The sequence below is a fragment of the Hypanus sabinus genome, chromosome 2 (genome assembly GCF_030144855.1).
Source record: "Hypanus sabinus isolate sHypSab1 chromosome 2, sHypSab1.hap1, whole genome shotgun sequence".
Classification (NCBI taxonomy): Eukaryota; Metazoa; Chordata; class Chondrichthyes; order Myliobatiformes; family Dasyatidae; genus Hypanus; species Hypanus sabinus.
Genome location: NC_082707.1, coordinates 208,860,410 through 208,887,354, shown reverse-complemented (window position 1 = coordinate 208,887,354; position 26,945 = coordinate 208,860,410). Strand labels below are relative to the sequence as shown.

At 44.8% G+C, this 26,945-nt stretch overlaps 1 protein-coding gene across 1 annotated transcript in view; it reads left to right on the top strand.

Annotated features, from left to right (window-relative positions):
* LOC132390105 (protein unc-79 homolog) overlaps positions 1-26,945 on the top strand; it is a 625,175-nt gene that overhangs the window by 57,657 nt on the left and 540,573 nt on the right. The window contains exons 7-9 of the mRNA XM_059962702.1: positions 10,690-10,819; positions 13,392-13,456; positions 15,192-15,280. Of these exons, the coding sequence (XP_059818685.1) occupies positions 10,690-10,819; positions 13,392-13,456; positions 15,192-15,280 (284 nt within the window). The remainder of the gene's footprint in view (positions 1-10,689; positions 10,820-13,391; positions 13,457-15,191; positions 15,281-26,945) is intronic.

Genomic DNA, 26,945 nt, shown 5'->3' with positions numbered 1-26,945 from the left:
CAGGAGATGTTTCCTGAGTGTAAACCCAGTGGGATTGAGACTCAGCTTCAGATGAAAAGATCAAGGATGGAGGAGGAGGAAAGGAAAAGGGAGCATGAGTTCCGAGTATGGAAGCTGGAGGCTGAGGAAAGGGAGAAGGAAAGGCAGTTTGAGATGGATAAGATAAGAGCGTTGCAGGAAGGGGGACCCGTGGTGAACCCAGACGGGGGGGGGGGGTTCAAGGTTGGTCAGGAGGTTAAGTTGGTACCCCCATTAGAGGAGATGGATGTCGATAAGTACCTTCTCCATTTTGAGAAAGTTGCACTGAATCAGGAGAAGTGGGCTATTCTGTTACAGAGTGTACTTAGGGGGAAGGCTCAGCAAGCCTATTTGGCATTGTCTATGGAGGAGGCTAAAGATTATGATGAAGTAAAAAGGGCTATACTGAGGAGTTACGAGTTGGTTCCAGAGGCATACCGGCAGAAGTTCCGGAACTTGAGAAAGCTGTGGGAACGCACGTATTTAGAGTTTGCCCGTGAAATGCACATGTATTTTGAGCATTGGTGCACCTCAAAAGGGGTCATTGGAGATTCTGGACAAATTAAAACAGCTGATGCTGATTGAGCAGTTTAAAAGTTGCGTCCCTGAGGGTATGAGGACGTATTTGGACGAGAAGGAGGCAGAGACTCTGTCTGCGAATGCCAAGTTAGCAGACAAGTATGCCTTAACCCATAAGATAAAATTTCCCCCAAATAAGAGCTACCAGAGGGTAGTAGGGATGGTAGAGAAAGCCCACCAGCAAAGTCAGAGAATAAGCCGGGGACTAGTGGAAAGGGTAAGGAGGAGGAAAAGCAGGCTGGCAGTAAGTTTCCCAGCTTTACATGTTATAATTGTGGGAAGGCTGGTCACATTTGCATCTAAGTGCCTAGCTCCAAAGAAAGAGACAGGGAAAGGAAAGGCGCCAACCCCAACTGCCTGCATTAAGCCGACTGAAATGTTGCTAAAGAAGAAGGAGACGGAGCCAAGCTGAGTTCAGGAGGGATGGGAGAAATTTCTTCTGAACAGGTTGGTATCTGTGAAGGAAGGGTCAACCCCAGTGTCAGTGAAAATCTGGAGAGACACTGGGGCTTTTCAGTCCCTAATCTTAGTGCTGAGACCGAGACCGGTGACGTAGTGATAGAAGGGGTTTGAAAAGGGACCGAGGCAGTGCCGTTGCGTAAAATATATTTGAAGTGTGAGTTGGTATCCAAGACCAGTCACGATCGGGGTGCGGTCTGCACTCCCAATACGTGAGGTGGATATCTTACTCGGTAATGATCTTGCAGGTGGGGATGTGTACTCAGCAGTGAAGCTGACGAGCAAGCCTGTAAGTGCTGGGGACCTGCCCATAGATTCCAAGGTTTACACCGCCTGCACAGTAACTCGCAGCATGTGGAGAAAAGTGGCTGAGGCAGGCACAAATTTAACTGAGTCCAGCGTTGATTTAGCTGAGACGTTTTTATCAGCCTTGCACCAGGAGGGGTTTAAGGATGAGAAGAAAGAGGATAATGGAACTAAGGATAGTAAGGGAGAGGAGGTGGATTTACCGTTAGCGAGCAAGAAACTCATAAAGGAGCAGAGACGTGATGAGGAGCTTGTGGCATTGAAGGAGACAGCTCTCTGAAGCGGGAATTAAGAAGGAACCAGTGGGCTACTATATGAAGGAGGGAGTATTAATGAGAAAGTGGAGGCCGACCACTGTGCCGGCAGTTGAGGACTGGGTGGTGGTACACCAGGTGGCTGTTCCGAAGGTTTATAGGGACGAAATTTTGAACCTGGCCCATAAGATACCCCTAGGTGGACATTTTGGAGTGAGGAAAACAGTAGATAGAGTTATGAGAGACTTTTACTGGCCAAATATGAGAAAGGACATTATTGATTATTGTAAGAGGTGTCACACGTGCCAGGTGGTAGGAAAGCCAAATCAGGTTATCCCTAAGGCACCCCTTCGACTGAGACCCGCTTTTGGGGAACCTTTTTCCCGAGTCATTGTGGATTTTGTGGGTCCCCTGCCTAGAACAGCGAGTGGGCGGCAGTTCATGATGACCATTATGTGTGCTGCCACTAGATTTCTGGAGGCCGTGCCCCGGGGAACATCAAAGCTCCCGCGGTGGTAAAGGCACTCATAAACTTTTCACCACGGTATGGCTGCCTAGGCAGATTCAGTCGGATCAGGGGAGTACCTTCATGTCCCACACATTCCGGCAGATGATGTCTGAGATGGGAGCTAAACAAATTTTAGCCTCCGCGTGCCACCCAGAGTCTCAAGGAGCGTTGGAGAGATTCCACTCGACCTTAAAGACCATGATTAAAACTTACTGTCAGGAAATTACTGGAGACTGGGATGATGCATTGCCACTTCTGCTATTTGCAGTGAGGGACACGGTTCAGCCCATTCGAGCTGGTTTTCAGTCATAGGCCCAGAGGACCTCTGACTTAACTTAAAGAGCAATGGTTGAACCCGACAGTGCATGTCAATGTGATTGACTATGTTTTGAAATTCCAAGAGAGGCTTAGCAGGATATGTGAACTTGTCAAGGAAATCTACGAGACTCCCAAACTAAAATGAAGCAGTGGTATGATAAACGAGCATGGGGACAGGTATTTCAAGTAGGCGATAGGGTCTTAGCTCTATTCCCATTAGTGATCAACCCCCTCCAAGCGAGATTCCAAGGTCTGTATAAGGTAATTAAGAAAATAGACTCTCTGAACTATGTTATCGAAACTCCTGATAGGAGGAAGCCGAGCCAGTTAGTACACGTTAATATGCTGAAAAGTTATCATGATTCAAAAGCCGCACCAGTTGGTGCTGTCACAGAAACAAATGAGGCTGTAAGGACTGATAATGAGGGGCCAGAGCATCTTGAAAACATAAATATAGTGCCCACCAGACTAGAGAACTCTGTTGTTTTGACCAACTTTACTGATAAGGTCAGTCATTTGAAGTCTGGACAGAGGGTTCAGCTGACAAAGCTAATTAACTGGCATGCAGATTTATGTCCAGATGTTCCGAGGAGATGCAAGGGAACAGTACTTGATGTTATTGTTACTTCAGCCCAGCCTATTAAGCAGCACCCCTATCGGATGAATTTAGAAAAGAGCAAGCCAGTGGAAAAAGAAATTGAACATATGTTAACTGCTGGTATTATCACGGAATCTTCCTCAGCGTGGGCATCTCCATGCGTGGTTGTCCTGAAGCCCGATGGTAGTGTAAGGTTTTGTACAGATTACAGGAAGGTGAATGCCATCACAAAGACTGATGCTTACCCTATCCCAAGGGTGGATGATTGCATTGATAAAGTGGGTAAGGCTAGAAACGTCATCAAGATTGACTTGCTAAAGGGATACTGGTGTGTTCCTTTAACTGACAGGGCTCGAGAAATTTTAGCATTTGTCACTCCATCAGGGTTATATGAGTATAATGTCTTGCCTTTTGGAATGAAAAATGCTCCAGGGACATTTCAAAGAATGATTGACTCAGTGATCAAAGGGTTAAAGAACACAGGCTTACATTGACGATTTAGTGGTTTGGAGTGATACGTGGGACGAGCACGTTGTGGCTATGGAGGAACTGTTTAAACGGCTGTCTGCAGCTAATCTCACACTGAACCTCGCCAAAAGTGAGTTCAGCCACGCTATGTTACCTGGGGTATGTGGTAGGTCAGGGGCAGCTGGCTCCTGTGCAGGCTATTTCGGAAGTTCCCGTGCCAACTGATAAGAGTGCTCTGAGTAGGTTTCTGGGAATGGTGGGTTACAATTGGAAGTTTTGTAAAAACTTTGCGGATATTGTCCTCCCTCTTACAAAGCTCTTGCAAAAGAATGAAAAGTTTGTGTGGAGCAATCCTTGCCAAGAAGCCTTTGAGAGGCTGAAAACTATACTGTGTTACCACCCTGTGTTAAAAGCACCCGACTTTTCGAAACCCTTTTCCCTGGCAACTGACACAAGTGACAAGGCTGCAGGGGCAGTGTTACTGCAGAAAGCTGAGGACGAAATTGAACACCCAGTGGCATATTTCTCTAGGAAGTTCAATGTGCACCAGAGAAATTATTCCACTGTAGAAAAAGAATTACTGTCACTTATTCTGGTGTTACAGCATTTTGAGGTTTACATTTGTCCAACATGGAAACCATTGATAGTTTATACTGATCACAACCCACTGGTATTTTTGACTAACATGAAGGATAAGAATAGATGACTGCTGAGTTGGAGTCTGATGTTATAAGAATTTAATATACAGATACAACATGTAAAAGGGACTGACAATGTAGTTGCTGATTGCTTATCTAGGTGTTAGATTTGAAATTATAACTGTGTTGCTCTGTTGGTTAATGACTATGTCTGTATTATGTTAGACTCTGTAATGCGCCTTACTATTAAATTCTCCCCCCCCCCCCGATAAAAATTATTTTAAGGGCGGGTGTGTTACGTGTGATGAGAAAACCATAGGGAGATGGGTTCCAGAGTTGACCCCCCCCATGAACTACGCTGCTAACAAGAGAGAGAGAGATAAAGAGGGGGAGAGGCACCATGCTGCACATGCTGATAATGAGAAAGACACAAGGATTTAAAATTATGGCTGCTTCACAGATTGTTGACTTTACTTCCAAGGACTTTGCCACTTTGCCTGCTTGTGTGAATCCTTGCTGACACAGCAGAGTGGGTGTCAGGTGCCTGCTGCAACAGGAAGAAGTGGCCCAGTTTGATGGACATGGTCAGTTGATGGATGGTTTGGTAACCCGGTCACAGGGTACGTGACAAGATATACTCCCTTCTCACTGTTGCCATCAGGAAGAAGGTACAGGACCTCAGGACTCACACCACCAGGTTCAGGAACAGTTATTACCCCTCATTCATCAGGCTCTAACTAAAGGGGATAATCTTACTCAACTTTACTTGTCTCATCATTGAAATGTTCCCACAACTAATGGACTCACTTTCAAGGACTCTTCATCTGATATTTCTGATATTAATTGTTTATTTATTTACTATAATTCTTTTTATTTCTTTTGTATTTGCACAGTGTTGTCTTTTGCACATTGGTTGTTTGTCCATCTGCTGGGTACAGTCTTTCATTGATTCTCTTATATTGTTATTATTCTATGGATTTCTTGAGCATGTCCACAAGAAGATGAATCTCTGGTTGTATGTGGTAATAGATAGACAGTACATTGATAAAAATCTACTTCGAATTTTGAACCTTATTTCCATAAAACTTCGGCGATTTGTGGCATCCACTTAATTGGTCCAGCACGTACTGGTCTTGATGTATTCCAGTTAAATGGAATCCACTGAACTTGAAAAAGTATCAATAATTATCACTTGTGACTTGAGCAATATTTGTACCCAAATGACATTCACTTAAATATCACTGACACTATCGTGTTATGGTTTTAGGTTATTTATTAAGAGATAAGAATATTGCTCTGAGGAAATCCTTTTGTTTTGGGCTAGATCCAGTTAACATCACTAACCTTTCTTCCTATGTAATAGAGATGCTCACTGTTGAATGCATGCTGTTCTGTTCAGTTCTCTGTTGATAAATCAGGTTGTGCTTACATACAGCAAGATTTGAACACCATTTAAAATTGGGCAAATTAAACATGAGTAAATTCCAAGCCAACTTGAGTTGGGGAGTGCAGAGAAGGTTTACAAGGATGTTGCTGGGACTTGAGAAACTGAATTACAGAGAAAGGTTAAACGCGAGGAAATCTGCAGATGCTGGAAATTCAAACAGCACACACAAAATGCTGGTGGAACATAGCAGGCCAGGCAGCAACTATAAGGAGAAGCACTGTCGACGTTTCAGGCCGAGACCCGATGAAGGGTCCTGACGAAGGGTCTCGGCCCGAAACGTCGACAGTGCTTCTCCTTATAGATGCTGCCTGGCCTGCTGTGTTCCACCAGCATTTTGTGTGTGTTGTACAGAGAAAGGTTGACTAGATTAGGACTTTATTTTCTGGAGCATAGAAGAATGAGGGGAGATTTGTTAGAGGTATATAAAATTACGATGGGTAAAGATAGAGTGAATACAAGCAGGCTTTTTCCACTGAGGCTAGGGGAGAAAAAAAACTAGAGGACATGGGTTAAGGATGAAGGGGGAAAAGTTTAAAGGGAACATTGGGGGGGGGGTTTCTTCACACAGAGTGGTGGGAGTGTGGAATGAGCTGCTAGATGAAGCGGTAAATGCAGGCTCACTTTTAACATTTAAGAAAAACTTGGACAGGTATATGGATGAGAGGTGTTTGGAGGGATATGGCCCAGGTGCAGGTCAGTGGGTCTAGGCAGAAAAATGGTTTGGCACAGCCAAGAAGGACCAAAAGGCCTGTTTCTGTGCTGTAATGTTCTATGGTTCTATGAAACTATATTGCTGTTTCATCAAAGTTACTGAAGAAAAATCTTAGAACTCCTTCACTTCACAGCACCATGAGAGGACTTTCAAACTGTTACAACTCGTGATCACTTGGATAGACAATTAATATATGATAGTCCTGCAGACTAAATGATGATCCTGATATTTGCCTTGTTCCATAGAAGAACAAAGAATGGTTTTATTGTTTTAATTTGTAATTTATTTAGACCAGACAGAATTTCATGTCAGGAAAATTTAATATTTATTGTAAATTGCAGTTGAAATCTGCTTCTGGCTATGTACCCATTTTTCTTTCAAAGTTGATTCCAGAATGGATGCCACAACAGAAGTGTGGCTTTTATATTCACTGGTCAGTCAGTTGATTATGTAGAATGCTGCTGTAACTAAGCAAGGAGGAAGTAAGTCTTGGTATTCTGCACCAGCACCATCAAAATATAAAATATGTATTTTGTTTTTGAACAATTGATCAGCTATGTTATCCAAGTATGTATACCACATGCAATCTTGAGATTCATCTTTTTGATTATTATTTCAGCAAAAATTTAAGTATTTTGACTTCTATATCATTTAGATTATGCCCATTTAAAGCTTATTTTCACAAGATTAACAGTTCCAGAATTCTTTCTCTGATCTACTGTCAGTAATACAATAGTATAAGGCAGTCTGCAGAATTACAATATCAGTGGTTCAAAGTAAATTTTTTAGCATGCCACCATATGCAACCCTGATTTGATATGGAAGTTTACTTTAGACCAGGGGTTCCCAACCTTTTTTTATGCCATGGACCCCTTGCATTTACCAAGGTGTCTATGCACCCCGGATTGAGAACCCTTGCTTTAGACTATTGTTCAATAGTGCAAATGTTCAGTAACTCCATTTAATATCGGAGAAATGTATACAACATACATCCTGAAATTCTTTTTTTTCAGACATCCATGAAAACAGAGGAGTGGCTCAAAGAACAAGTGACAGTAAAAACGTTCAAACCCTGAAGACTCCCCCATGCACTATGAGTAGCAAAGCAACGACCCTCCCCCACCCCCACCCACATCAACAAAAAAGCATTGACACCCCCACCCACCAAACCTGCAATAGCAAAGCCCCCAATAAAGACCATGAAACTAATCATTCACCCAACAATTCGACATGGCACAGGGTCTCTCTCTCCCTCCCCAATAAAGGGAAAAAGAAGTGTCCTCTTTCACAGTGAGGGGGGAGATGGAACAAAAACAACTTGCTGATTTATGGTGTTAAAAGTCTGTTGCACCACTTTTTTGCGAGTTCTGTGACCCAAAAGAATTGACAACAATCTCCTCCCCACCACCAATGGAGAGAGTGAGAGAGAGCTCAATATGCTGAGTACACAGCCTCTGAGAACTGACCCATGGGTCCTGGTGTTCTGTTCTCTCCCACAATACTTCAGTCGGCAGTACCGGCTTAGAATAAGCACGTCCACCTCACAGCCATCTTGTTTCCTTTTTCTTTCCTTCATTTACCGAACTTGCTCTTCAGGGTTTGCAATGGAATTTCTTTCAATTGCTATGTTTCATTAGGGGAAGCTTTACTTAAATACTTATATCCCTTATAGCATGAGATCTGTTGCCAATCTCAGGTTCCCTATTATTGCTTTATGGTCAGGCATGAAATAATTTTGATTTGTAATTTTACAATTCCCTTTTATAATTTGGAGCAAAGCCATTAAAATTTCCTGTAACTTTTTCTGCAACAGCAGTGTGCTCTGATTCATTTTATATTTTCTTATTGTGGTGAATCTGCGTTGCACCCAGCGTTAATTTTATAGTGTAGCTAAGATCCTATGCACAGCTCTAATGATGTATTTGAATTAATGAAAACCCCTGATTTAAAAAATCCAGTCAACTGATTCTGCAGGCACAGCTGTTCCATCAGGGCTGCAGGCATTTTAATGCTCTGTGTTTGTTTGAGTGATCTCTTGGGTATTGCAGTTTAAAAAAAACTCAGCCATCTGATTCTGTTGACAGGATGACTCAGTGAAGCCTGCCTGCACTTAGTACTGTGTTGATGTTAGCTTCTAGGCTTCATCATTAATTTTACAAAAATGTAAATTAAAAATATTTTTGCAAGGAAAATTTAAATAAAATAATAATGGGCCATGTCATGAAACCATTCTTTGAAATAAAATTGTTCACAAATATAATTCTTTTTCCTTCTTTTGTATATTGTATTATATTGAGAGTTTCCATCAGTCAGAGTTGACCATAGGTATTGCATCCTTGATGTCTGGATACGCAAGCCTGGGCAGTATGATATGGCGAGCAAGCTTCCCCTCTCCACACATCTGATGAACCCAAAAGAACAGCAGAGACCGATACACTTTGGTACCAGCAGTGTTGCAGTTGTCAGTCAGCAGTGAACTCAATGTAGGACTGACTTAGGGACTTCAGCTCCGGACTCTCCCTCTGGGTTTACTCCCGAATCCGTCCCCATGAGTGGGTAAAGCCACAAGGCAGCAGAGGTTTGAGATCAGAGATTTTCTTCTCTGAGGTAGGCTGCCAAACACAGCTGATGAGCCCCATCTGCCCGAAGTGACTGGTTTAAAGGTGCCAGTAATCTGCCTTTGCTCCTTCTGTCAGTAGAAATGGTTCCTCCAGGCTGAGTTGCTAAGCCACACATGAAGTCCAGGAGCTGGACTTGGTTGTCAGAGGTTATTTGAGATTTACGCCATTGGGAGCATTTAATAAGTAGTGGGAGCTTGTCCCCATTATCACCCCCTCCCCTCCCCCCCGGTTATAATAACCTTAAAGGGCCAAGTATTATATTATTTAATTGCATACTGAATATTGTCATATGTAAAGTAGCCTGTTATCTCAGGTGCATCACTAATTACTGATGCTCAAGCTGTGTGCAACTTGGTCCGACTTATTCAGTATTGTTTTCACCTTTTAACTATGTTAGATTTGTAAGGCTTCTTATTTTAGGTAGCAATTTTTTAAGCTTGCATGTAGTTTTTATTTGAAGCCAATGTCTCTATAGATTGAAAAACCACCATTTAAATCAAATCAAATCACTATCAAATATGAAGCTGTGCTAATAATGCTTCTTTTATGAGTCTCATTAAACTATCCTCTTTAAAGACCAATAGAGAGTGCCCTTGCGAATTAGTGAATTCCATTCATAAATATTCAGTATAAAAATACTCTTGTGACCACTGCACAGAATGTTACTAAGTTCTGAGTGTGAGTACAAGTAAGTTGCCTCAATCTTTTATCATAAAATAAATGTACTGATCATTAACGATTAAAATTTTAAGAGTGGACATATAGGAATCAGAATCGGGTTTAATATCTCATAACTAAGATTATCTCATAAGTTGATCTAAAGCTAATGGGGACCATGGGTAGCATCACTTCCTTCCTGCCTCACACCTGCCAGTATCTCTGCTGACGAAGGGTCTCGGCCCAAAACGTTGACTGCTCATTTCCATGGATGCTGCCAACCTGCTGAGTTCCTCCAGCTTCTTGTACGTGTTGCTTTGACCACAGCATCTGCAGTGTACTTTGTATTAACATCTCTGCTGTCTTTCATGAGCCATGCACTTCCTCTGCTAGCAACCCCTTTAGCATAAAAACCATTACTGATTCACTTCTGAACAGCTTTACGGATTACTGCTTAGTGTGTTCTCCTGTTTCACTTGCTTTGTCATAGCAATAGATCTGTATCTCTGCCAAGATTCAGAGGTAGCCCGAGTCAAACCAAAGACAAACCCAAACAATCTTATAAAGTTCAATGCTCAAAGTAAGATTTATTATCAGAGTACATACATGTCACCACATACAACCCTGAGATTCTTTTTCCTGTGGGCATACTTAACAGATCTATAGAACAATGAATAACTATATAACAGTAAACAGGATCAATGAATAACAATGGTGCAAATGCAAATATAAATAAATAGCAATAAATAACAAGTCTGAAACAACATGAAATGAAAGAGGATGAAATAACAAGATAAAGATTAAAGTGCAACCATCAATTATGATGGTTGAGAGATAGTAATTGGTCTTAAACCTGATGGTACAAATCCTGAGGCTCATATACTTTTTACCCGATGGCAACAGTGAGAGAAGAGCATGGCTATAATTATATATATAATTGAGCACTCGGTTCCTGAAAAATGCAGTAAAAGATGGCCAATAAATTAATAATACTGAAGTATGTAATTTATATTACATATGGATTGACTTTATATTGACATAAATTTCTCCTTGATTACATGCATCTTAGTAACATAATATAAAGTGTTTGTTTCTCTGTTGTTTAGGACTTGTTGTACGTGATAGCCTATGGTCCGTCTCAAGTGAAGCCGCCAGCTGTTCAAATGCTTTTCCACTATTGGCCCAATCTAAAGCCACCAGGTGCTATATGTGAATACCGGGGCCTTCAGTACACAGGTATGAGATTTTAAGTGTGCACTTAAACACATACGTACATGATATATTTTGAAGAATTTCTTGAAAACAGTTATTAACTCAAACATGATGTAATTTGGTTTTGCTTTCTTAAAATTATTATTTAATATTTCTTATAAAGACAAGTGAAAAGTGCGACGGAGGTCCTGTGTTTTTTTGCTCCATTGAACCAGTTCCAAAACACCCTTGATGCTTCTGTGATCACTAAGTATAGCCACCAGTGCAGATTGAATTGTGTGAAATTTTATGAAAGCAAATATATTGAAACATAAATCGTCCCATAGAAGTTAACTGACAAAAAATGTCATGTCTTCTGTGCCACTTGCACATAGCTCTCACTTCCATAAGACCCTAAAGAGCAGAATCAGGTCATTCGGCCCATCGAGTCTGACCTGTCATTTTATCATGGCTATCCAATTTTCCTCTCAGCTCCAGTCTCCTGGTTTCTCCTCATATCCCTTCATGCCCTGACCAATCAAGAATCTGTCGACCTCTATATTAAGTATATATAACGACTTGGCCTCCACAGCTGCCTGTGGCAAAGAATTCCACAGATTCACCAATCACTGGCTGAAGAAACTCCTCCTCATCTCCATTATAAAAGGACACCCCTCTATACTGAGGCTGTTCCCTCTGGTCTTTATACTCTCATCATAAGAAACACCCTCTTCACATTCACTCTATCAAGATTTTTCTCCATTCAATAAGTTACAATGAGGTCTCTCTTCATTCTAATGAATTCTATCGAATACAGGCCCAGAGCCATCAAATGTTCTTCATATGACAAGCTATTCAATCTTGGAATCATTTTCGTGAGCTTCCTTTGAACCCTGTCCAGTTTCAGCACATCCTTTCAAAGATAAGGGGCCCAAAACTGCTCACAATACTCCAAGTAACGACTCACCAGTACTTTATAAAGTCTTCCTCTTGAAGTGAATGCTATTATTGCAATTACCTTCCTCACCCGCAAATTAACTTTTAGGGAATCCTGCACAAGTACTCTCAAGTCCTTTTGAACCTAAGTTATTTGTATTTTCTCTCCACTTAGAAAATAGTCAACCCTTTCATTTCTTCTATCAAAGTGTATGACTGTACACTGCCCGACACTGCATTCCATCTGCCACTTCTTTGCCCATTCTCCTAATGATGCACTATCAATAACTCCAAAAGACTGGAAGTAGAGTAAATGCTGAAAGGCTTTTATAAAATGGACCACGTCCATGCTGGATGACCGCCCTGGACTGTGGGAGGAGCAATGACACAATCGCCTTTATCCAGGGGTCTGTGGGAGGAGCCACAGGAGCAGTCAGCAGAGGGGTGTGTCCAGACAGATATACATGGTTTACCACACCTAATCTGTTTAAGTCCTTCTGTAGCCTCTCGACTTCCTTAGAACTACCTGCCCCTCCACCTATCTGCAATATTGTCTGCAAACAAGTCTATCAATTCCATCATCCAAATCTTTGACATAAAATGTAAAAAGAGTTGTTCCTAACACAGACCCCTGTAGAACACCACTAGTCACCGGCAGCCAGTCAGAAAAGGCTCCCTTTATTCCCACTCTTTACCTCCTGCCAATCAGCCACTGCTTTATCCATATTAGAACCATTCCTGTTATACCGTGGGTTCATAGCTTGTTAAGCAGCCACATGTGTGGCAGCTTGTCAGAGGCCTTCTGAAAATCCAAGTATACAATGTCAACTGATTCTCATATCTATCCTGTTTTGTTATTTCTTTAAAGAATTCCAACAGATTTGTCAGGCAAGACTTTTCCTTGAGGGAACCATGCTGACTAGGCCAATTTTATCATGTGCCTACAGGTACCCTGAGACCTCATCCTTAATAACCGACTCCATCTTCCCAACCACTGAGGTCAGACTAACTGGCCTATAATTTCCTGTCTTCTGCCTCTCTCCCTTCTTGAAGTGTGGAGAAACATTTGTAATTTTCCTGTCGTCTGGAACCATTTCAGAATTTAGTGATTCTTGAAAGGTCATTGCATAGCTTTCCACAAATTTTCTGCATAGCTGTCTAAAGTAAAATCTTACCTTGTAATTACCCCATATACCCTAGTGTTAATTATCTTCTATTATAGAGAAATTGAGAGGTTCTCCACTTTTTAATGAGATGTTCCTAGACTCATAATTGAGAGCTAAACAGCAATTCTTTATTCATTTAGTTGTACATCCGATCTGAGAGTAACTATCATGTAATTTAAAATATTTAAAGTAAGCTAAAGACAGAATTAAAATGAAGAAGAAAACACATAGATAGTTAAAAATGTAGAGTTTACTGATGTTGATGCTGACAGCTTACTGACATAGTCTTGAAGCAATGTTGCTTTTATGCTGAACACTAGAAAGTGTTCTACAATGACAGAGATTCAAGAATATTTATAACAATTATTTACAATTTATTAAAACCAAGTAAAACAAATGTTCATTATCAGTTGTAAGAATTAACTTTATCTGTTAAGAATGTCTCAACATTTTTCAGGAAAACACAATGATGAGATGCGTAAACTGGCATCTTATTTGTCTTAATTTTCCTTCAGCTTGGAATCCAATTCATTGTCAACATATTGAATGTCAGAATGCAATCAACAAGCCTGCTGTGAAGGTATTATGGATTCTTTATTCACTTACTTGAGCCCCTCAGTCCGACTGGGCATAGACCGCCTATAGCAGCTTGCCAGATTCCTCTGTCCTGGCCCAGTCTTTCTACTTGTCCCCAGGTGTAGCCTATCTTCAAAGATCCCTCCTGTCCCAGGGATGAGGACTTTGGAGCATCTATTGGTGTCACTGTAGCTTTGGACTTTTCTAGGATGGGGTTGCTATCCCCATGTCCAGCCCTCCTCCTTTTACAGCTGGGTTAGGGATGGCCCACTATTACTCACTTTGACGTTCTGTTTTGTCACCTGAACTATGGCAGCCATTTTCCAGAGCAATCACTGACATCCTGAATCTTAAATTGTTGTGCTAGTTGCCCCTTCGAATGGATGGCATCCCATGTTTATAGAATCTACCTCTTAATTCACCAACCCCAACCTGCAGAAGTTAAAAAACTTACAGCAAGGGAATATAAATACAAGATTACTATAAGTGAGAAGAAAAAACTTATATATAGTGTCTGATATTGTGTTATTTACCTCTGAACTTATTGAGAAAAATACAATTAAAAATATCTATAGATAGTTAATAAAAGAAAAATAAAATGACCTGGGAGTTCAGGAACTTAAAAGTTGCTATTCATTTCGAGCAGGGGGTTCCAAATCTGGGGTTTGCGGACCCCTTAGTTAATGGCAGGGATTGATGGTGTAAAAAAGGTTGGGAACTCAGGATTTTGAGAATGAACAAACTGTTTCCTTTAGTATTTTGTAAATGCTTCTATGTAACAATGATATTTAGTGAAACTTTTAAAAGACATATTTGACCACGAAGGCATAGCCGGTGGCACAATGCTATTTCAGCTTAGGGAGTTGGAGTTCGGAATTCATTTCAGGTGCTGTCTGTAAGGAATTTGTAAGTTCTCCCTGTGACTGCATGGGTTTCCTCTGGGTGCTCCGTCCAATGGTGTACCAGTTCATAGGTTAATTGGTCATTGTAAATTGTCTTGTGATTAGTCTAGTCACAAACAAGAGAAAATCTGCAGATGCTGGAAATCCAAGCAGCACACACAAAGTGCTGGAGCAGGCCAGACAGCATCTATGGAAAAGAGTACAGTCAATGTTTTGGGCCGAGACCCTTCAACAGGACTGGAGAAAACCTAGCTCTGACTCCTCATCTTATTTTCTCCAAACCTGCCGAAGTATCTTGGCCTGAAACCTTGAATGCACTTTTTCCATAGATGCTGCCTGGTTTGCTAAGCGCCTCCAGCATTTTGCGTGTGTTGCTGTGATTAGTCTAGTGTGGGTTGCTGGGTTGGACTAGATGGGCCTGTTCTGTGCTGTATTTCTAAATAAATAACTAGCAAAACAAACAAACAAATAGATGAATATATAAGAACATTTTATAAATTATACTTTTTAAAAACTTGAAGTTATTTAAAGATTTTCGTAACAGTAGATTAAGGAATCCTTGGTAAGTTATTTCAGTATGTGCTAATTATGTAATTGTAGAGGGCATCAAAGTAAACACTCGCAAAATTTCATGAGAGTCATAAGCAAAAGCTGCTATTATTCAATGTGTCTTTCAAGTTTTGATATTGAATAAAAATAAGATTAAAAACTCTTAGGAGTTTAATCCCCCTTTGCCAAAGCTATGAGGTGCAATTATACCATACTGTTTCAGTTCCTTTGAATCTATATTGTGATTAAATGAACCCTTCTAAATTTTAAATCTGTTCTCTTTTGAAGATGTGCATAGATCCATCCATTTCTGTGGCAGTAGGTGAGAAACCACCCCCATTATACTTGTGTGAAGAGTGTAGCCAAAGGATTGCAGGGTGAGTTAATAAAGCAAATATCAACATAATAATGTAATACAATGGTTAAAAATATCCAGGGGAGGAGATGCCAGAGGGGGTGTGGGTGAGATCTGGAGTCCATGCTGGGTTGGTGCTGGCCACCCCCTTTGGTGCGGCCTTCCAGAATTTACTTGCTGGAAAACAAGTTGGTTTGCATACATCAGCAGCTGTACGAGCATGTGATGATGACTGCTGTGTGGTGGTCCTTGCAGAAACATGGCTCCAGGACAGCACTGCATGCACCATCAATCTACAGGCTCTGACACTCAGGGACCTGGGCTATATATTTATATGTGACAGTTTTTTCCTATCATGACTGTATGTGCTGTCGGTGACTGTTGATGTTTTCACCTTGGCGCCTGGAAAATGTTTTGTTTCGCTGTATTAATATGTATGGGTGAATGACAATTAAACTGGAACTTGAAATGTGTTAGAGCTGCATGACATCACAGCACTTTGTGACAAAGCAATTCTGGCACTCATCATTTTATAAAGCGGAGATGGCCTGAGATTAATCAAGATAAGAAATACAAATCAGCAATAGAGATATATCAACACACTCAAAATGCAGGAGTGACTCAGCAGGCCAGGCAGCATCTATGGAAACAAATAAACAGTTGATGTTTTGGGCCGAGCACCTTTATCAGGACACCTTTATTACTTTTGTTTGTGAAAAGAGTTATATCTGTCATTTGGATAAGACCATCACATTTAGGAGCTGAAGTAGGCCATTTGGCCCACCGAGTCTGCTCCACTATTCAATCATGGGATAATCCACTTCATCCAGTCATCCCCACTCTCCTGCTTTCACTTCATATCCTTTGATGCCCTGGCTAATTAAGAACCTATCTAACTCTACCTTAAATACACCCAATGACGTGGCCTCCACAGCTGCTCGTGGCAACAAATTCTACCCTCTGACTAAAGTAATTTCTTTGCATCTCTGTTCTAAAAGAACATCTTTCAATCCTGAAGTCATGCCCTCTCGTCCTAGAAACCCCTACCATGGGAAATAACTTTGCCATATCTAATCTGTTCAGGCCTTTTAAAATCTGGAATATTTCTATAAGATCGCCCCTCATTCTCCTGAACTCCAGGGGAGACAGCTCAAGAGCTACCAGATGTTCCTCATACGGTAACCTTTTCATTCCTGGAATCATTCTCGTGAATCTTCTCTGAACCCTCTCCAATGTCAGTATATCCTTTCTAAAATAAGGAGCCAAAAACTGCACACAATGCTCCAAGTGTGGTCTCACGAGTGCCTTATAGAGTCTCAACATCACATCCCTGCTCTTATATTCTGTCCTTCTAGAAATGAATGCCAACATCGCATTTGCCTTCTTCACAACCGACTCAACCTGCAAGTTAACCTTTAGGGTATCTTGTACAAGGATTCCCAAGTCTCTTTGCATCTCTGCATTTTGAATTCTCATCCCATCTAAATAATAGTCTGCCCGTTTATTTCTTCCACCAAAGTGGATGACCATACACTTTCCAACACTGTATTTCATCTGTCACTTCTTTGCCCATTCCCGAAAATTAAATCTCTCTGCAGGCTCTCTGTTTCCTCAACACTCCCACTCCTCTGCCTAATGGAAAACGACCAGTGAGTGAGTGGGCCAGTGAAGGAGTGGAGCTTTGAGGCCTTGACTCAAGAGGCTTCGACGAGAAGAGGCAGAGGACGAGTTTGCTCACAGTTAGTCTTTACAATGCCTCCTGAGAAGGTGATGTGCCTCTCATGTGAGAAATGGCAGTCTTGGGGGAACTCCCCTCTCCCACAGAGTCACATCTGCCTGAAGTGCATGCGGCTGGGTGATCTGGAAGATTGTGTAAGGAACCTGAACCTGGAGCAGCAGCTGGATGACTTTTGACTCATAAGGGAGAATGAGGCAGTCATAGCTGAGATCTACAGGGGGGTAGTCACACCTAGGCTGCCGAAAGCAGGTCGTTGGGTGACAGTCAGAGGGGGGAAAACGAAGGTGAGTAGACAGGTAGGGGGGTGAAACAAACAAAAGGGGGGGTGAATGTGGTGAACTATGTGCCTGTCTGGACACGCCCCCTGCTGACTGCTCCTGTGGCTCCTCCCACAGGCCCCTGTATAAAGGCGATCTGAGGCCTGACGCTCGGCCTCAGTCTCCAGGTCATAGTATGATGGACACTCACTCCTGGTTCCTTCTTCCAGTCAATAAAAGCCGATATCTCGCCTTACGTCTCAGTGTGAGTTATTGATGGTGCGTCAATTTTATTGACTGGAAGTTTTAAAACATGGAAACCGTTTTACGTCCGGAAAGGTTGGATTTGGACCCTCAAGACCCTGACGCAGCTCTCGCTTTTGAACACTGGCTTGCATGCTTCCAATCATACTTGGAGGAGGTTCGTGCAACTGAACCCGCCGTTATGCACGGAATTCTACTCTCGAGGGTCACCCCCAAAGTTTACTCCATTATCCGGGACCTGCCGACCTACGATGGGGCACTGGACGCCCTCAAAAGACAGTACCTGCGGCCGGTGAACACCGTCTACGCAAGACATCGTTTAGCTACCCGGCAACAGCGGCCTGGCGAATCGTGCGCTGAGTTTCTCCGAGCATTACAGACACTCGTCCGAACTTGTGACTGCAAGACGCTCACGGCAGAACAGCATGCGGAGCTGCTGGTGCGAGACGCTTTTGTGACGGGACTGAGGTCAGTGTACATGCGCCAGCGGCTGCTGGAAAATGCCAACCTTACCTTAAGCTCGGCGATAGAGACGGCCAACGCTCTAGAAGCTGCTTTGCATAATGCTGACGCTGTCCAGTCGCGCGATTCCCCGCCGGTTCCGTGGACACCTCAGACCCCGCCACCGCCGGCTCCCGGGAGCGAATTCGCCAACGCCGCTGCCAGTCGCGATTCCACGAGCTCCCCGACCCAGACCACGGCTGTGGCCCGTCAGAAGCTCGTGCTTTGTTATTTCTGCGGCCATAAAAAACATCCTCGACAACGCTGTCCAGCGCGAGAAGCGACCTGCTCCAGCTGCGGAAAGCGGGGCCACTTCGCCAAGGTCTGTAAGTCCCAACCTCGAGTGGAGTGCAGCGCTGCAGGTGAAACGTGGGGGCCGCCATCTTGCATGCCCGGATGTGGGCGGCCATCTTTGTCGACGTCAGCACGCCCCGCCCCCGACCCTCCGATGCTTACCGGGTACCCCGGATGTGGGCGGCCATCTTTGTCGACGTCAGCATGCCCCGCCCCTGGCCCTCCGATGCTGACCGGGTCTCTGGCCACTGTAACTCTCGACCAAAGCGCCCCACACCAGCTTGCAAGGTCCATGATGGACATCCGGGTGGAGGGGCACAGGACTAGCTGCCTGTTTGACACGGGCAGCACTGGGAGTTTTATTCACCCGGACACAGTGCAACGCTGCGGACTTGCAACGCGGCCGGTAAGTCGGAGGTTCCATTTGGCTTCTGGGTCGCAGTCCACAGACATCCGGGCGGGTTGTGTAGCGACATTGGTGGTGCAAGGCACAGAATATCGGAACTTTGAGCTCCTGGTCATGCCTAATCTGTGTGCACCTGTGCTATTGGGGCTGGACTTCCAGAGCCATCTCGAAAGTGTGACTATGGCGTACGACGGGCCCCTCCCACCACTCACTGTCAGGAATCCTCAGTTTTGTGGGACTTCATCACTACTGACCACACACACACACGGGCCCACACGTCCCGCCCAGCACCAGGCCGACAGCTGCGCTACCGACACCACTTGCAGCCTCTCCACTCTCAACGTCCCTCCCCCACTGCTGTTCGCCAACCTGACCCCTGACTGTAAGCCTGTGGCAACTAAAAGCAGGAGGTACAGCGCGGGGGACAGGGCCTTCATTCAGTCGGAGGTGCAGCGGCTGCTCAGGGAGGGGATCATTGAGCCAAGCTCAAGCCCTTGGAGGGCCCAGGTGGTTGTTGTTCGGACTGGGCAGAAAAATAGGATGGTGGTGGACTATAGTCAAACCATCAATAGGTTTATGCAGCTTGACACGTACCCCCTACCCCGCATCACGGACATGGTCAACCAGATTGCTCAGTACAAGGTGTACTCGACAATAGATCTGAAATCTGCTTATCACCAGCTCCCCATCTGCCCAGAGGACCGCCCCTACACCGCCTTCGAGGCGGGCGGCAGGCTCTGTCACTTCCTGCGCGTCCCTTTCGGTGTCACGAATGGTGTCTCTGTCTTCCAGAGGGAAATGGACCGGATGGTGGACCAGTACCAACTGCAGGCCACATTTCCCTATCTGGATAACATCACCATCTGTGGTCACGACAGGCCAGATCACGACGCCAACCTCCAACGATTTCTCCAAGTGGCCGCAGCTCTGAACCTTACTTATAACAGGGACAAGTGTGTGTTTGGAACCACCCGCCTTGCTATACTTGGGTATGTCGTGAAAAACCGGGTTATTGGCCCTGATCCCGAACGTATGCGCCCCCTGATAGAACTCCCTCTTCCCACCACTCTCAAGGCCCTCGAAGATGGTGCCTGTTTTTTTTTTCCTATTACGCCCAATGGGTCCCCCATTACGCAGACAAGGCTCGCCCCCTGGTCAAGTCTACCTCGTTTCCCCTCTCTGCTGAGGCCTGCGCGGCCTTCGACTGCATTAAAGAGGACATTGCCAATGCTACGATGCATGCCGTGGACGAGACCGCTCCCTTCCAAGTGGAGTGTGATGCCTCCGATTTTGCTCTGGCTGCTACCCTCAATCAGGAAGGCAGACCAGTAGCATTCTTTTCTTGCACCCTCCAAGGCTCCGAAATTCGGCACTCTGCGGTGGAGAAAGAAGCCCAGGCCATAGTGGAGGCTGTTAGGCACTGGAGGCACTATCTTGCTGGCAAAAAGTTCACCTTGCTGACCGACCAGCGCTCGGTTGCGTTCTTGTTCAGCAACCAACAGCGGGGCAAAATCAAAAATGATAAGATTTTGCGGTGGAGAATAGAACTCTCCACCTACACCTATGATATCCTGTACCGGCCTGGCAGACTCAATGAGCCCCCTGATGCCCTATCCCGGGGAACATGTGCTAGCACACAGCTCGACCAGCTGTACACCCTTCATGCACAATTTTGCCATCCGGGGGTCACCCGATTTTACCGTTTTGTGAAAGCTCGGAACCTGCCGTACTCCCTGGAGGACATCAGGACGATGACCAGGGACTGCCAAATTTGCGCTGAGTGCAAACCGCACTTCTACAGTCCTGACACGGCACAACTTGTCAAGGCCACCCGCCCTTTTGAACGACTGAGTGTTGACTTTAAGGGCCCCCTTCCCTCCACTGACCGCAATGTCTATTTTCTCAGTGTTATCGACGAGTACTCACGGTTCCCCTTTGCCATCCCCTGCCCCGACACCACTGCCACGTCCGTCATAAAAGCCCTGCGCCAGCTCTTCACTCTGTTCGGGTATCCCTGCTATATCCACAGCGATAGAGGGTCCTCCTTTATGAGTGAGGAGCTGCGCCAGTACTTGCTAGCTAGGGGCATTGCTACCAGTCGGACCACGAGTTATAATCCCCGGGGTAATGGCCAGGTGGAGCGGGAGAATGCCACAGTGTGGAAGGCCACACTTTTAGCCCTTAAGTCAAAAGGGTTGCCGGTCTCTCGATGGCAGGAGGTCCTCCCTGAGGCACTGCACTCTATCCGCTCTCTGTTATGTACGTCCACCAATGCCACCCCTCACGAACGCCTATTCTCTTTTCCCAGGAAGTCTGTCACTGGGACCACCCTACCAGTTTGGCTGACGTCCCCAGGGCCAGTGCTGCTCCGGAAACATGTCAGGAGCAATAAATACTCCCCGCTGGTAGAGAGGGTTCACCTTCTACATGCGAACCCCCAGTATGCTTACGTGGTCTTACCTGATGGGCGGGAGGACACGGTCTCCATCCGCGACCTGGCACCCGCAGACCACTACCCTGAAGGCTCTCCGGTAACTATGAACCCTGCACCAGAGGTGACACCGTGCTCACCAGGCCCTACACAGACTCCTCACGACACTTGTATACCGGGCGTTTCGTACGCATATATACCAGGCGCCTCGCACATGCGTGAGGGATCACCGGCGCCTAGTGGGCAGGAACAAGTGCAACCTCCGTCCCCTGTGCAATCACCAATGTTGCCGGCATCCATGCGATCACAGCCGGTGCTACGTCGATCGCAGCGACAGATTCGACCACCTGATAGACTTGACTTGTAAGAAACTTCGCCACATGGGGACTCTTTCAAACAAAGGGGGGGTGAATGTGGTGAACTATGTGCCTGTCTGGACACGCCCCTGCTGACTGCTCCTGTGGCTCCTCCCACAGGCCTCTGTATAAAGGAGATCTGAGGCCTGACGCTCGGCCTCAGTCTCCAGGACAAAGTATGATAGACACTCACTCCTGGTTCCTTCTTCCAGTCAATAAAAACCGATATCTCGCCTTACGTCTCAGTGTGAGTTATTGATGGTGCATCATTGGGTGACAGTCAGAGGGGGGAAGACGAAGGTGAGTAGACAGGTAGTGCAGAGCACCCCTGTAACCGTTCCCCTGAATAATAAGTTTACCGTCCTGGATACTGTTGGCAAGGACAACCAACCAGGTGTGAACCACAGTGGCAGGGTCTCTGGCACTGAATCTGACCCTGTGGTGCAGAAGGATGGGCTGGAGAAGAAGAGAGTTGTCATCATTGGAGACTCAATAGTCAGGGGAGTAGAGAGGAGGTTTTATGGATGTGAGAAGGATACCCACATGGTTTATTGCCTCACGGGTGCCAGGGTCCGGGATGTCTCTGACCAGGTGCATGACATGAGAGCTACAGGGAGGTAGTCACACTTAGGCTGCCGGAAACAGGTCGTTGGGTGACAGTCCGAGGGGGGAAAGCGAAGGTGAGTAGACAGGTAGTGCAGAGCACCCCTGTAGCCATTCCCCTGAATAATAAGTTTACCGTCCTGGATGCTGTTGGTGAGGATGACTGACCAAGGGTGAGCCATGGTGGCAGGGCCTCTGGCACTGAGTCTGACCCTGTGGTGCTGAAGGATGGGACGGAGAAGAGGAGAGCTGTCGTCATTGGAGACTCTATAGTCAGGGGAGCAGACAGGAGATTTTGTGGACGTGAGAAGGACACCCGCATGGTTTGTTGCCTCCCGGGTGCCAGGGTCCAGGATGTCTCTGACCTCTTGAGCCCGACATCCTGGTACGAGAGGGAAAGCAACCAGAAGTCGTGATACATGTTGGTACCAACGACATAGGCAGGAAGAGAGATGAGGTCCTGAAGTGTGAGTTTCGGGAACTAGGCAGAAGTCTGAAGAACAGGACCTCAAGGGTGGCGTTCTCAGGATTGCTGCCAGTGCTACGTGATAGTGATGGTAAGAATTGGAGGAGATGGTAGTTGAATGCGTGGCTGAGCAGTTGATGCAGGGGGCAGGGTTTTAGATTTTTGGATCATTGGGTCTCTTCTGGGGAAGGTGGGACCTGTACAGATTGGATGGGTTGCACCTGGACTTGAGGAGGAGCAATATCCTTGCAGGTAGGTTTGCTAGCATTGTTCGGGAAGGTCTGAACTGATTTGCAAGGGAGATGGGACCTGGAGCGATAGAGCAGTGGAAGAAGTGCATGGAGTAAAGCCGGATCTAACATATAAAGAGGCTTTGAGGAAAGAGAAGCAGAATAAAGGGTGTAAAGGTAGTAAGATAAAAGGGCTAAAGTGTGTGTACTTCAATGCAAGAAGCATCAGGAACCTAGATGATGAAAACCTAGGAAGCAAAGGTGATGAACTGAGAGCTTGGATACAGACATAGAATTATGATGTATTGGCTATTACAGAGACTTGGCTGGCACCAGGGCAGGAATGAATTTTCAATATTCCTGGATTTCAGTGCTTTAAAAGGGTTGGGGGGGCGGGTGGAGGGGGGTGGCATTACTGGTCAGGGATACTATTACAGCTACAGAAAAGGTGGGTAATGTAGCAGGATCCTCTTTTAGGTCAGTATGGGTGGAAGTCAGGAATAGGAAGGGAGCAGTTACTCTATTGGGAGTATTCTATAGGCCCCCTGGTAGCAGCAGAGATACAAAGGAGCAGATTGGGAGGCAGATGGAAACATAGAAAACCTACGGAACAATACAGGCCCTTCAGCCCATGAAGTTGTGCGGAACATGTCCCTACCTTAGAAATTACTAGGCTTACCTATAGCCCTCTATTTTACTAAGCTTCATGTACCTATCCAAAAGTCTCTTAAAAGACCCTATCATATCCACCTCCACCACCATTACCGGCAGCCCATTCCACGCACTCAACACTCTCTGAGTAAAGAACTTACCCCTGATATCTCCTCTGTACCTACTCCCCAGCACCTTAAACCTGTGTCTTCTTGTGGCAACCATTTCAGTCCTGGGAAAAAGCCTTTGACTATCCACACAATCAATGCCTCTCATAATCTTGTACACCTCTATCAGGTCACCTCTCATCTTCCATCGCTCCAAGGTGAAAAGGCCAAGTTCACTCAACCTATTCTCATAAGACATGCTCCCCAATCCAGGCAACACCCTTGTAAATCTCCTCTGCACCCTTTCTATAGTTTCCACATTCTTCCTGCAGTGAGGCGACCAGAACTGAGCACAGTACTCCAAGTGGGGTTGACCAGGGTCCTATATAGCTGCAACATTACCTCTCGGCTCCTAAATTCAGTTCCATGATTGATGAAGGCCAACACACCCAAATGCCTTCTTAACCACAGCTTCAACCTGTGCAGCTGCTTTGAGCGTCCTATGGACTCAGATCCCAAGATCCCTCTGATCCTCCACACTGCCAAGAGACTTACCATTAATACTATATTCTGCCATCATATTTGACCTACCAAAATGAACCACTTCACACTTATCTGGGTTGAACATCTGCCACTTCTCAGCCCTGTTTTGAATCCTATGAATGTCCTGCTGTAACCTCTGACAGCTCTCCACACTATCCACAACACCCCCAACCTTTGTGTCATCCGCAAACTTACTAATCCATGCCTCCACTTCCTCATCCAGGTCATTTATAGAAATCACGAAGAGTGAGGGTCCCAGAAGAGATCCCTGAGGCACACCATTGGTGATCGACCTCCATGCAGAATATGACCTGTCTAGAACCACTCTTTGCCTTCTGTGGGCAAGCCAGTTCTGGATCCACAAAGCAAGGTCCCCTTGGATTCCATGCCTCCTTACTTTCTCAATAAGCCTTGCATGGGGTACCTTATCAAATGCCTTGCTGAAATCCATATACACTCCATCTATTGCTTTTCCTTCATCAATGTGTTTAGTCGCATCCTCAAAAAATTGAGTCGGGCTCATAAGGCATGACCTGCTCTTTACAGAGCCATGCTGACTACTACTAATCATATTATTCCTCTCCAAATGTTCATAAATCCTGCCTCTCAGCATCTTCTCCATCAACTTACCAACCAGTGAAGTAAGACTTACTGGTCTATAATTTCCTGGTCTATCTCTACTCCCTTTCTTGAATAAAGGAACAACATCCGCAACCCTCCAATCCTCAGGAACCTCTCCTGTCCCCATTGATGATGCAAAGATCATTGCCAGAGGCTCAACAATCTCGTTCCTCATCTCCCACAGTAGCCTAGGGTACATTTTGTCTGGTCCCGGAGACTTATCCAGCTTAATGCTTTCCAAAAACACCAGCACATCCATTTCTTAATATCTACATGCTCAAGCTTTTCAATCTGCTGCAAGTCATCACTACAATCACTAAGATACTTTTCCATAATGAATACTGAAGCAAAGTGTTCATTAAGTACCTCTGTTATCTCCGGTTCTACATTATTTCCCACTGTCACACTTGATAGGTCCTATTCTTCCACGTCCTATCCTCTTGCTCTTCACATACTTCTAGAATGCCTTGTGGTTTTTCTTAATTCAGCCCACCAAAGGCTTATCATGGCCCCTTCTGGCTCTCCTAATTTCCTTCTTAAGCTCCTTCCTATTAGCCTTATAATCTTCTAGATCTCTTACATTACCTTGCTCTCTGAACCTTTTGTACGCTTTTCTTTTCTTCTTGACTAGATTTATTTCAGCCTTTGTACACCACGGTTCCTGTACCCTACCATAACTTCCCTGTCTCATTGGAATTTACCTATACAGAGCTCTACCCAAATATCCCCTGAATATTTGCCACCTTTCTTCCGTACTTTTCCCTGAGAACATCTGTTTCCAACTTAAGCCTCCAGTTTCCTGCCTGATAGCCTCATAATTCCCCTTACTCCAATTAAATGCTTTTCTAACTTGTCTGTTCCAATCTCTCGCCAATGTTATTGTAAAGGAGATAGAATTATGATCACTATCTCCAAAATGCTCTCCCACTGAGTGATCTGACACCTGACCAGGTTCATTTCCCAATACCAAATTAAGTACAACCTCTCATCTTGTAGGCTTATTTGCATACTGTGTCAAGAAACCTTTCTGAACACACCTAACAAACTCCACCCCATCTAAACCCTTCGCTCCAGGGAAATGCCAATCAATATTTGGGAAATTAAAATCTCTCACTACAACAACCTTGTTATTATTACTCCTTTCCAGAATCTGTGTCCCTATCTGCGCCTCGATATCTCTGTTACTATTAGGCAGCCTATGAAAAAAAAGATTTTGGAAAGGTGCAAAAATAACAGGGTTGTTATCATGGGTGACTTTAACTTCCCTAATATTGATTGGCACCTGATTAGTTCCAGTGGTTTAGATGGGCCAGAGTTTGTTACATGTGTCCAGAACGGTTTCCTGTCACAGTATGTTGACAGGCCGACTAGGGGGAATGCCATACTAGATCTAGTATTAGGTAATAAACCGGGTCAGGTCACAGATCTCTCAGTGGGTGAGCATCTGGGGGACAGTGACCACCGCTCCTTGCCCTTTAAGATTATCGTGGAAAAGGATAGAATCAGAGAGGACAGGAATATTTTTAATTGGGGAAGGGCAAATTATGAGGCTATAAGAGTAGAAATTGCGGGTGTGAATTGGGTTGATGTTTTTGCAGGGAAATGTACTATGGACATGTGGTCGATGTTTAGGGATCTCTTGCAGGATGTTAGGGATAAATTTCTCTCAGTGAGGAAGATAAAGAAGGGTAGGGTGAAGGAACCATGGGTGACAAGTGAGGTAGAAAATCTAGTCAGGTGGAAGAAGGCAGCATATGTAAAGTTTAGGAAGCAAGGATCAGATGGGTCTATTGAGGAAAATAGGGTAGCAAGAAAAGAGCTTAAGAAGGGGCTGAGGAGAGCAAGAGGGGGGCATGAGAAGGCCTTGGCGAGTAGGGTAAAGGAAAACCCCAAGGCATTCTTCAATTATGTGAAGAACAAAAGGATGACAGGAGTGAAGGTAGGACTGATTAGAGATAAAGGTAGGAAGATGTGCCTGGAGACTATGGAAGTGAGCGAGGTCCTCAATGAATACTTCTCTTTGGTATTCACCACTGAGAGGGAACTTGATGACAGCGAGGACAATATGAGTGAGGTTGATGTTCTGGAGCATGTTGATATTAAGGGAGAGGAGGTGTTGGAGTTGTTAAAATACATTAGGACGGATAAGTCCCCGGGGCCTGACAGAATATTCCCCAGGCTGTTCCACGAGGCGAGGGAAGAGATTGCTGAGCCTCTGG